We start from the raw sequence: 12,709 nt of genomic DNA on the forward strand, positions 1-12,709 counted from the left end.
CCAACAACATTGTCCAACATAAGGTCAAAAAGGCAAGGAGAAGAACAGATGTGCTTTTCATTAATGTAAGAGATGCTAACACAAGAAGAAAATAGAAATCTCAATACCTATTCAAATTACAATTTAGTTGATGAAACAATGACTTTGTGAAACAATTGACAAGTGGATTAGCCAAAGGAGCTTCTTTAACAAGGAAAAAAAAGATGTACAATCAAGATACACACATCAACTCCAAAGTCCGTTTCTCTGAATGACATTGGTCTGGTGAAAAAACTATGATGAGAATGCATGCTTGAAAATTAAGTCATAAAGATATGGGAAGTGCAGGTTTTCAAGCAGCCAGTAAAACCATCCCAAGCTCTAGTAGCACTAGGGGGATTTTAATCAACTGTCAACTCTTGGGAAAGGATATTGTTATAGTTTCAAAATCTTTCATGGATTTTTTTTTCTGTCCCTTACCAACACCGTGGTTTGGGAGTTGGAGGCCAAGACAGATGGCTTGTTGAAGCCCAGCCCCCCACTACCTGCTCCCAAAGTCAGCAAACTGTCTAAAGGCTAAACAAAGGGATGGCTGATAGCTTTGCCTTCCAGTGTGATGGCTGGGGAGAGGATTGTGGGAGATGAGGGAGAGAAGTTTCCAGGTTTTTGCTACACTTCCCTCCTCTGGCTGCTGTGGGTGCCAGCCACCATTTGCTGGGCTGGTGGAAGCACTTGGAGAGCGTTCTGTTGGCTTGGTCCCCGACTCCACGTGCCCTGTGCCATTCTTCAGAGAGAACAGTCACCACTACCTGGATTCACTACAGACTGCTTGAGAGCTGACACCATCTGCAGGAGTCACTAACCTCCCCCAGTGCTTTCTGACAAAGAACGGTGAGAGGGGCTTTACTCTCACCAAGCTTGCCCATGGGAAAGCTTTCAGCCCATCCCTATGGCTGCCATTCCCACGTGAGTTTTCAGCACCAGCACCTCTCCCTGCATTCCATCTTTGCCTTGCCAGAGCCCATGAGCCACCGCAGCTGCTGCCTCCCAAGGTGCGGCATCGCCTCCTGCTGTCTGCAAATACAACTGCACCGAAGGGGCAGAGATAGGACTGCATTTGTTTGAAAGTTTTAGTTACCGTGTTGGTGTTTGTTCTGGTTTTTTTTCTCTTGGTTATACCCATATATGTATTTGCAGTAATGAACTGTTACCCTTTTTCTCTACATTTTCTGATTAAAGTGTCTTAATTTCAAAGGTTGTGGTGTTGCTGGGGGAGAGGCTCCCCCACCTCTTTTCTAGTCTGGAAGGGTTCCTCACTTTCCTTGATAGATATCTTGGTTTTCTTTTAAAATGAGGCATATATCTACCAAATACTGGCTAGGAGACCTGGAAATACAGATGATATGATGAACATAAAGTAGAATCACAATCTTTCACTAAAGAAAGGTTCTGAGAAGGAAGCAGAAACTGACAATTTCAGAAAAGAAGGATTTGAATAAATTCAGTTATTACAAGCCAAAGGAAAGAAAACCTAGAGGAGAAAGAGTTCTTTCCTTGCTTCAGGAAAAAAATAGTTTCATCAGGAAACTGTTTCATTATAGAGGAGGTGTGGTCTTCTACTACACTTTTACTAGTTATAGTCATTAGTTTGTCATTACCTTCAATTCAAAAGAGGAGCTTATAGGAGATGAAAACCAGAACCAAGCTACTAAATACAGGCAGCATTATACATACACAAACACTATAGTACAAATTTCAAGGTAATTAGTACAGGACATCAAAAGCAACTTGTTTTTAAAATACAGCAGCAGCCAAAAGAATAGAACTATCAGACCACTACTGAACATAAGTAAAGAACAAAACAGAAAAGAAACTTAGTATTTAATGCACTTTTACATAATTATTTGTTAAAGAATCATCTGTGATCAGATGTCTATCATAATTATTAGCAAGGGCAGACAGGTAAGCTCTTTGCTTTTAACAAGATGAGACAGTGTTGGAGAGTACTTGGGGTAAGTTTGATCATAGAAAATGACAGCACAGAAACTACACTTCCAGAGCAGGCTCATTAAACCTCTGCCATCATTGACTATTTTAAAAACACAGGTGATAGATAAGTGACAAAGGACTGGAAAAATCTAAAATAATGTCAATCTTCAAGAAGATAATGGGAAGAAAGAAAGACTGAAGAATTATGATCCAGTCTAATATAATTTGTTTGAAAAAACAGAAGTACCAAAATTATTTGTAAAGATCCAGAAGATAATAGATGATTAAACAGTCAAGACAGATTTTCTGAGAACAAATTGAGTCAAGCAAATCTCATTTCCTCTTACAACAGTCCTGTGGACCATGGCAAAACAATACATACACATCATTCATCTTGATGGTGGTGAAGCATTTGGCATGGTCTCTCAAAACATTCTCACAAGAGACATAAGGAAACCAGGTAGAGATGAAACAAATAGATTGTACATAGTGATGGGTTTGCTGTTAAATGGAAGGGTACAGAGAATGGGAGAGCCTCAAGCACCTACCCTCACGCCTATACAATGTAATAAAACCCTCACATAAGCACGTAGAGACCAGCCATAAATTCCCAAACTGTACCTACCTCAGAGATGCTGTAACAGTTACAAAATTTAAAGGGATGCTGGTGAGGAGAGGGCTGCTTACAAATATCCAGCTGCACAATGACAAGGGAGAGCAAAGTTCATGTGAAGGATGTCAAAAGTTACAGAAAATCTCCAGCTGCATGCAATCATTCCATCAGCCCTGCAAGTCCACAAACACCTGAAAAGTGCTTGCATAATGGAATACAGGATCTACAAAGGTATCCTCCAAATGGACTAGACAGGTATCTGGCACAAGACAGACATGCTTTCCAACAGGAGATACTGTAGCTAATCTCATACTGACAAGCTATTAAAAGTGTTTTCTATTACAAATCTGGAATTCTAACAAACTTGCTGTATGTATATATTCACATATTCACCTCGTGAGGAGAAAACGTGTGGTATGATTGATCCAGCTAAGATGAAATTTAAGTCTAAAATTTATCAGCTCCTTTATAACATTCATTATACACTGCATAAATTAATTGTAATGGCGTAAAACGTTTAGCAGCCCAGAGCAGAGAACAAAGAATTGCCACTTTTGGTCACAGTATTTGTTGCTTGAGGAATTATCAGTTTGAACTCAAATATTTGTACTTCAAAGAATTTCTTGGTCTCTTGCATCAGTTACTTTAACAGTAAAACCAGAAGAGTATGTGGAAATTCTCCAAGACCAATGCCCAAAGTCAGCATGCACCCAACTAACCTAATGGTTATCTGCATCAATTCATACACCAAGAGGGTTTTGGAAAAGTTTCTGGTGTTGCAACTGATTGACTTACAGCAAGCAAAACAAAACATCTGAATACCTGTTGCTTATATGTAATTCAACTGTTTTTTGCATCAGCTCTAGTTGGGCACTTTAAAAGTGATATCTTCAATATAGGAAGGATTTTTTCCTAACATAATCTCAGAAACCATCTAGAGCGGCTGTTATCACACCAAACTTAGTTTGGGATAGAGTTCACTTTCCTCATTAGCACACATGGTGATGCTCTTGGGGTGTGTGTTGATGCCACACCAGGTTTTCAGCTATTGCTGAATGGTCTGCACAGCATTGAGGCTTTCTTGCTGCTTCCCCTGGGGCTGGGCACAAGGCTGAGAGAAAACACAGCCAGGACAGCTGACCCAAACTGACCAAAGGGATATTCAATATCATGTGCCATTGTGGTCAGCAATGAAAGCTCAGGGAAAGGAGGAGGATGAAGCTGGGACATTCATGGCCATGCGGTTTACCTTTCCAAGCAACTTGTGGGGAGGTCTTGCTTTCCAGGAAATGCCTGGACACCTGCCTGCTGATGGGGAGTAGTTGATGAAATCCTCTGTGCTTTTTTTTTTTTTTTTTTTTTTTGTGGGAGCAGCATTTGTTTTCCCTCTTAAAGTCTCATTGCCTCAATTCATGAGCCTTCCTGTCTTCCTTCTGTTTTCTCCCCATCTAATGGGAAGAGGAATGGGCAAGGGGCTGGGTGGGCGCTTGGCTGCGGGCCAGCATCAGCTACAATACACCAAGAGCAAACTGCCTTGTGCTGAACTGCTATAGCTGGGCAACAGTTTAGGCTCTACACAATGGGGCTCTGCAGGTAGTTGGTTAATAACAAGATACATCTGAGGAAACAGTTTAAGAACAAATGGTAAGGTAGGGTACATATGAGCCCTATATAATCAAAATATATACTATAATCAAATTCTTTGAAAACAAAACCCATCTAGAAGACTTCATTTATTTGAATTACATAGACAGTTTGAAATGTGTATTTGATTCAACTGTGAAATTCATTTTGGATGAGGCAAAAAGTGACATCCTACAATATATTTTTTGTTTGCAATTCATCAGAAAATTAAATTTGTGCCAAAGATGTTTTAACATGAAAAAACAGAACACATTCTATAACAAATGTTTAAGAATAAAATCCTAACGTGAATGAAAAATTAAATTCATGCTTAATTTATAGAAGGCCTGCATGGCAGGATCACTTAATTGAATAGCACACTTTCTATTTTCGAGTCCCACTAAACATGAAGCACAAGTCATCTTTTAAAACCATAAAAAAACATTTGAAAGCATCTGCAAGTCAAATATAGTGTCACACATATATGAAATCTGTCTGTTATGTGCTCCATTATGTATCTGTCTCATCACCTTATCAGTGCTCATATACAGTCATGTCAACTACTGAGCTATACATACGTACATAATTGCATACACAGAACCAAGGGTTAGGATTTCCTGCTTTAATCCCAGCCACCATAGAGCAGATCATGGAATTTTTCTCATAAGAACAAGCACTGATCTCTCTGCCATAGTTCTTTCATACAGAGATGGCATCAGCCACTGACTAAGTATTCAGAAAACAGTCAATAGGTTTGAAAAATGTATTTTAAGATATTTAGGCAGCCACAGACAGAATTATTGTTACCAGCCACTCTTCTGCAGGCCATAGACCAAAATTCAGTTTCAATACAGCCCACTTAATTACTTTTTTTGAATCCTATTTGTAACATGAATCAATTTGTAGATGCACTTTTAAAATGTCACTAAGCTCCTCAGAATTGTCATTTCTGTTGTCCAACAGGGAGTGGTTTGAGGAAAACGTAGCTTCTACCTACAGAAATTCAATCTCATACTTGGTTAAGGTTTCATCTGCATCACAGTAGGGTGGACAAATCACGCTAGCAGTTCACAATCCAAATTCTGAATGCTATATCGTTCACAATAAAATCTTTTTTTCAAGTTAAACAAATGTCTTGAAACAGAAAATTAGGTAGAAAAGTAAAGAAAAATTGCCTCACCTATTTTAAAGTAAAACATTACTTCAAAAAGTGGAAGCTAGAAGAATATTTTTAAGGGTTTCTGTAAAGTTTCATTGATGGCACATTAATTTGGTGCTCAAGAATGTATTTGCAAATAAAGAGGAATCTGATTCCTCACTGCTTTGACTAACTGGGCCCAAAGAATTTTTTCAAGCAATATGTGAGGAAAAACTAGAGAGAATAATTTATGAGGCACCATTAGCACCTTAAAATTGTCCACTAGAAAAATTCAAAGGTTTTAAGAAAAATCTTGTTAGCAACAAATTTGGGCTTTGTTGAACATTAACTCCTGAATTTAAATTAAACTACAAATCAAAACACATTGCTAATACAATCAACATCACAGTATTTCTACATCTGAATCTGAAAGCAATGAGGATGCATTGTAACATATATATATATAACATATATAGCCTAAATTCCTTAGGAAGATTACCCGCCACAACCATCACAAAACCTCCATACCTGCCATGGGTTTGAAGCCCATTGGCTATGGCATTCACTAGGTGCAAATGCAGTCACTGTAAGTGAACAGGACTAGCACTACTCAGTGTAACTTAAGCCCAAAGTGATTACCGTGGGTAACTTAGGATAATCTTTTTATAGTTTTCAGTCTCCCAGTATCAAACTCACAAACACTGACATTAGTCCAAACTTTCAAGAAACTTCCACCTATTCACTTTTGTAAGCTATTGTCTTGCCAACAAACAGAAGAAAACAACCTCAAGAATGTACTTGCAAAAAAATAAAATTGTCCAAACAGACAAAATAACTAAAAAAGTCTGATTTAAAGAGAACTACACAAATGTCTTTTTTACCGTGGGAAAAGAAACACTGGGAAAGTCCTATGGCTGAAAAATATGAAGTTTTAAACACACACTCACAAAAGACAATTATCTTCAAGTCAAGTATTAAAAAGCAAAACAGGTTTGCAGGAACTGAGCAAGTATTGCCTCTTTTATAGCCTGACAACTGTAACAAAACCTGCATTCTGAGTTAGTTCATATTTATTAATTCTAAGCAATCTAAATTATTTGCATACAAAGGAAATTTATACATCCTGAACTTTCAACCCATGGCATTTCAGCCATCATGATCCTGATTAAGGCCTCTCACAGTGTTTGTAGTCTCCATTTAAGACTAAATCCATCCCCAACAATCAGAAATAGTTTGATGGAGGATGAGGTTCCTCTTGCAAGTCTTTGCAAGACTGCTTGTCAGCAGGAAGAAAACTACAGACAATGAATGCAAGGGACGTTTGATCTTATTGGTGGGAAGCAAGGCAAGCAAAGCAAGCAAAGCAAGCCTACCTTCTCTGAGCCTTTCACAGCAGCTGCTCACTTTTAATTCAGGAGCAACCTTCTCATCCTTGGCATATGAGTGCTTAACACAAAGGGAAAAGATCAACAATCATAACCAAAAAGGAAAGGCAAACTTGACTTTAAGGGCTGGCAGTCTTTCTTAGCAGCCGTAGCTGTAATTATAAATTACAGAGTTCCACTTAAGTAAGCTTTTCCTAAACATTTGAATATTCAGTTCAGTTCGGTCAGTTACAGTTTTCTTCAAGATCTTAGTGTCTTGCATAGTTTTTAGTGGCTGCATATCCTGAATGAGTAAGAACCATGCAGTTAACTGACAGGCTTGCCCACTGCATTTCTGTTGTACACATTTCCCTCTGGCTTCCAGAGTTTCATCTAAAATAATTTTTGATTAAAATGTTTTGCAGGTACACTCCAAAGTGAACTAGGTGCTTTAGAAAATACTGAAACTAACTGGCTTAATGTATTTGAACCAAAGTGTTGAATATCCAAGTTCTAATGCCTTTGCTATGCGACATTAAATTAACTGCCAAGAAGTACAATGCTGCCAGTGAACAATGGCGTGATGCTTCACAGTAATTTCCTGGACAGGAAATGAAAGGCTACAGATAACACTCTGCTGTGTATCCTTGACTTTCCCTGCATAAGACTGAAGTTCTTATTAACTGATGAGAGATAGCACATTGACGATATTAAAACCAAAATCTATACTGATTCAGCTGTCCAGTGTGTGTTCAAACTGGTGAGAGAAGTTTAATCAGCTTCCAAATTATTGTAACTACTTGATTTATCTATTAAAGCCTTTTTGTATTACTTGTATTTGCTTAAGATGGCACAAATAACATTTGTAAAAGTAAACTGCTCCAGAAGAAAAGAAAGCTCCACCACATCCCACACATTAACCTCCTGGAAAGGAAAGGTGTGTTCCACTCTGTAATAAACAGATACTCCCACTGCCCTTCATTATTCACAGAATTTACAAGATCCATGGACTAACCATTAGCTCTTCCCTCTATCTCATGTTCTTATATCAACAACGAGACAACTAGATTTTTTCTCTAAATATGTTTTAATTAAAAACACTAAATCAGCTTTGATTTTTATTTTATATATGTACAATAGTTACCAAGTAATGAATACACTTAATCAATTATGTTAAATTTTACACGTCAAAGGACATCAGCATGGCATGGAATAAGCTCACTGCCTTTTGCAGATACAAAAAAATGCACTCATGTTAATTGTGATTATTATTTTGGTTTGTGGTTTGTTGGATGGTTTATCAATTCTCAAAATAATGTTGCCATAAAAAGTGTAAGTAGTTAATTGATTGCTTAATATACTAGCAAATATGAACATTAGTAAAGTTTGCAAGAAATCAGTTGCAAAATTGCCTCAAGTGTAGGACTGAATGCATTCACATGAAAGTTACCTGTTAGAAAAGTTTTGAAAAAGAGCCCAGGTTGGAGCTGTGCATTAATTTGGTCAAACTGATTCATATGAATGAACAGTCAAGTTTATTCAGATATTGAAAATATGACTATCCTTTTATTATCCACAAACATTTGTGTATATAGTGTGTGTACGTGTGTAAATATATATATATGTATATATAAAGTGAAGATATGTTAATGTAAAAATATACTGTTCATCCACTCCCAATTACACAAAATTCAGTATTTGGACATTAAACTGTGTAAGTATGAATGTCCATTTCAAATCTACATTCAACCAGCAACAAATACTTAGAAGTATTTTTGTAAACATTTGAGATAGGGAAAAATCCATTTACAAAACAATCCTCCTTTAGCACATCAGCATCTCTTCAGCTTGAAAATTTTGTATAGCAGCTTCAGCTGGCATATTATGAATCTGCTCAAATCAAAGAGCTCACACTGCCTTAAATCAGTATGTGTGAAAGCTCAACAAATGCAGGGTATTAAAATTCAGTCTTAATCACCATCCATTTCCAGTTTACCAGCAAAAAGAAAATGCACTTGGCTACAAAAATATTAAGGAATGTTATTGAAAACAAAAGGCTATCTTGGTAGAAGAAACTACAAAAATAGTTAAGTTGAGTCATGTTGTAAAGCTTTAATGCAAGAGCATTACAGTACAGATTTTCTTTACAACCTTAAAGCTTAATCAACATCAAATGTAAATATCCATCTCTCAAGTGCTTGAAAAAATGTGCTCAGTAAGTCTTTCTTCAATGTAACCAACTGCAATTATGCAGGTGTCAGGCTCTGTGTCTCAGACATCTGCTGAGCGCTGTCTCTTGTTCCATTGGCAGCAATTACAGGTGTCGAGATACTCTGATACAATGACGTTGGACAACTCAACTCAGCTCCACTTTCATCCTCTCCAGTATCTGAATCTGGTGTTACAGAACTGCTTTCTATCCCCAGAATCTCACTAACTGCTTGAGGCAATTCCTGGAAATGATGAGACAGGAGAAAATATTAAGAATCACTGTAGTGGAATGAAAATAGTTAACAGCAAGGTTCCCCCTCTGTCCATCCTGCACCTTCAGTAAGTCATCATTCATCTTAATTTAGCTCTGTTGAAAGAATCTTTCTCAGTATTACTTGCCTTACAGCTACTATTTTCTCTAGCTGCTTTTCAAAAAGACAGCAAAGGGAACAGGCTCAAGAATCAATTCCTGATTAACAACATTATCTTCATTACAAAAATAAAAGTCTAATCAACTATTACAATTACACTTCATGTTATTGAAATTAGTTTTACTGGGTGACCCACTGGTTTCTGTCTAGTAATTCTGGGATGCTTTCAGTGCAATACACCTTTCAATTCTTTTTTTTCGAGCACACAGAACATCAAATTTCTTGTGGGAATGTCATCTAGTGAGAGTCGAGAAATCACAACTAAAATGCACAATCCAGCTTTGCCTCAGTGAACAGTATTACTCTATAAAATCAATCACTCTTGCTTACAGACTTTTAGAATACAGGTGTGCTGTATAGCTACAGAACATCCTTTACTGTACTTGGGCATTTAGCTATTTCACAAGTCATACATGAACACTTACAGCTAACTACATACTTTTACTGTCTATAAACATTCACAGTAGATATAGTCAAAATATCTTTACCTTGCAATTCATCATCTGCATAGAAATTGCTTCTGCTTTGCAGAGTATATATTCCACATCAATTTTCATTGACAGTTCATTGATATGCTAAAAATACATTCACAAAGCATAGTGAGATAAATGGTAAATATGCTTTACTGCAAAATACACCAATACTGTACCACCTTGCTAGTATCACCTTATAAGCCTGCCCCTTAGGCTGTGAAATGCTAGACACAGTCTACTTGCTTTCAGAAATGGCTACTCAAACATGGAGTTGCAACAGCTGGTTTTCACCAGTATCCAAGACCTGCAAGAGGAATCCATGATACTGCTATGTATGACAAACTATCAAGCCTTTCTACATGCTTCCCCCAGCTCACATTTTCAGAGAAAACAAATTAGATGACAGAAGAAAAAGTAAAAGTTATGATTAAACATACTAAGCAGTAGTCTGAGGGGGAGAACCATTTTCCATCTGGCAATGACCTTATTGCTAAACAACATCCAATAAACCATTTTGAAAGCATGGAGGATAGACAATCAGTTGACATTTAACCCTTCAGAAGACAGTATGCATCTTTTCCTCCCCCGATATAAACCACAATCATATTGCAGTAACTCCAAAAACTTAATTAATATTTAATATAATACCCAAACCACAGCCCCATACTAGCCACTGTGAAGGCAATAAACTCTACTCCAGTCAAAACCAACAGAGTAATGCATAAGAATTTGGTACCTTTAATATGTCATTAAAGTCATAGTGCTTGTCCATTATTTGCTGTTTTTCAGATTCTAGGATAGCACAACAAAGGAGAAGATGAAAATTCTGACAAGGCAATTCCGTCCACATGACCTGTTAAAATATAAAAAAAGCATCTGAAATTATGATACTTTTCCTCTGAAAAGAAAAGCCGTTCACGGAAAATAAGTCCCCAAGCTGAGTTGCTTAACTAGAAATAAGCTATTTTTGAAGGCAACTAAAAGTATTTGTATAACTATTTGGAATTTTTCTTTCGGCCCATTAGTGACAACTGCAGGTCTGAGTCACGAAATGCTTATCTGGTTCTTTAAGACTTCTTTGTGTACCACATTATCCACTATAATGCTATTAAGCTGCTTGAGCTTGTGTGTTTTGCCTCAGCTCCTGTGAAACAGAGGTAATTGAAACTAAAAAATTATATGTGTGGCTTAGTGTGTCTGCATTAAGTGTGAATTGGTAGAAGCACACCATGCTCAGCAAAAGGTTCTCATGGTTATAAATAAGGTGATAAAGTTATAAGAACTATAAGAACCCAAAAACATGTTCATGCAGGTATTGAGGGTGGGTGGGTGTTACTTTCTGACTGCAGACACACTGACTTTTGGTCCCATGAAGGACACAATCATTCTCAATTTCACTGGGACTGAAATGTGCAACCTCAGTACTGATACCCTATTTTAGCTTGTTCAGGAAAATCTTTCCAAAAAACTCCCATCTCCAAGGTGCATGTCTAACAACTAGTCTAGTGAAGTATCTTTTTCAGTCATTTTTCAGATAAAATACTGGAAGTCATGAAGTCTGTGGGAATAGGGAAAAACTGTCCAATGCTAGCTTAGTAGTTCACACTAGTCAGAGGACAGAAATTCACAAGAACACTCTGAAATTAACAAACGAGATGCAAACAGCCCCCTAAGTTCTGAAACTTCATATGGTACCTCTCCTTCTTCCCATTTTACCCTCCACAAATGAGTATATTGCCTTCAATTGGATTCCCTCAATTCATGTGCTATTACAAAACAACACTTGAGTTTTGCTCAGACTGAGATACCCAAAAAAGCAGTTAATTTCTCTCTACTGATTACGATGGAGAAATGTGTCCTGTACCTACAGCTCACATATATCCCACTTACACACTTTCCTGACACCAGTGAAGCCGCATGGCTATTCACAACAATAAAACATCCCACTGTAAACTGGACTCAAACAGTGATAAAGGTGGCACTAGCTTTTGCATAAAAACATCAATATAATGTCTTTAATTAGTTTGTTTTAAAAAGGAAAAGAAGATATTCCATTTCCCATTCCGTATCTCCTAGCAAAGAAATTGAACACGTGCAGTAAACATACATTATGATGTGCTAGAAGGAACCTACAAGACTATCATACATCAGTGGGTTTCCACCACCTTCCTAAGAGAGGGAAAAAATGCTTGAGAGAGAAATACAGTGTGTTTCTTTTCTCTATGCACACATACACATGCATTAAAGCAGAGGTGATAAAAATATGCTAGCCTGGGACCATAAACTATAAATAGAAATACTGCTGTCATCATCTTAAAAAGAAAAATTACTGTTTAAAAAATACTGAGAAGACAACATAATATGGGAAGGAAGAGATGAGTACACTTCCCTGCCGAACCATTATCGTTTATACCTTGGAATAAGAGAATTCTTTTGCTACATATTGTTTCCCTTATTTATGAATGTTATTCGTGAACTTTTTCATTCTCTCATTAAAATACCACCACAATACTCTATGATTGTAAATTCCACCAAATGATGATAAAAACCTAAAAAAGATTTACTTTAGACAGTTTTAAATACTGGTCCTCCTTTTTATGTGACTCCTTTTTCATTAGTGGAAAAAGTCAATAAAAGTATCAACATTATTTTTCATCCCAACAGAAACAACATTATTTTTCATTATATTACAAACTTTATGCATCTCAGCCCTGTTCTTTTCATTACCCTTCTGTTCCTCAACACATGTGATGTTATGTCCTAGAAAATACTCCTTCCATTCATCTGAACAGCTATCCTCTTGTTTTGAGTTTTCAGTGGATACCACGCCCTTGTTAAATGCATCTTAGACAATACATTTGTACTGTTGACATACTTTGCAATTTTCT

At 37.1% G+C, this 12,709-nt stretch overlaps 1 protein-coding gene across 2 annotated transcripts in view; it reads right to left on the reverse strand.

Moving 5' to 3' along the window:
* Positions 1-7,774: 7,774 nt before the first annotated feature.
* TBC1D15 (TBC1 domain family member 15) overlaps positions 7,775-12,709 on the reverse strand; it is a 34,179-nt gene continuing 29,244 nt past the window's right edge. For both annotated transcript variants that reach the window (XM_071552210.1, XM_071552211.1), the window contains exons 15-17: positions 10,558-10,674; positions 9,837-9,923; positions 7,775-9,159 (exon numbers count right to left, since the gene is read on the reverse strand). In XM_071552210.1, coding sequence (XP_071408311.1) covers positions 8,953-9,159; positions 9,837-9,923; positions 10,558-10,674 — 411 coding nt within the window. In that variant the 3' untranslated portion in view covers positions 7,775-8,952. The remainder of the gene's footprint in view (positions 9,160-9,836; positions 9,924-10,557; positions 10,675-12,709) is intronic.

The sequence above is a fragment of the Pithys albifrons genome, chromosome 3 (assembly GCF_047495875.1).
Source record: "Pithys albifrons albifrons isolate INPA30051 chromosome 3, PitAlb_v1, whole genome shotgun sequence".
Taxonomy (NCBI): Eukaryota; Metazoa; Chordata; class Aves; order Passeriformes; family Thamnophilidae; genus Pithys; species Pithys albifrons.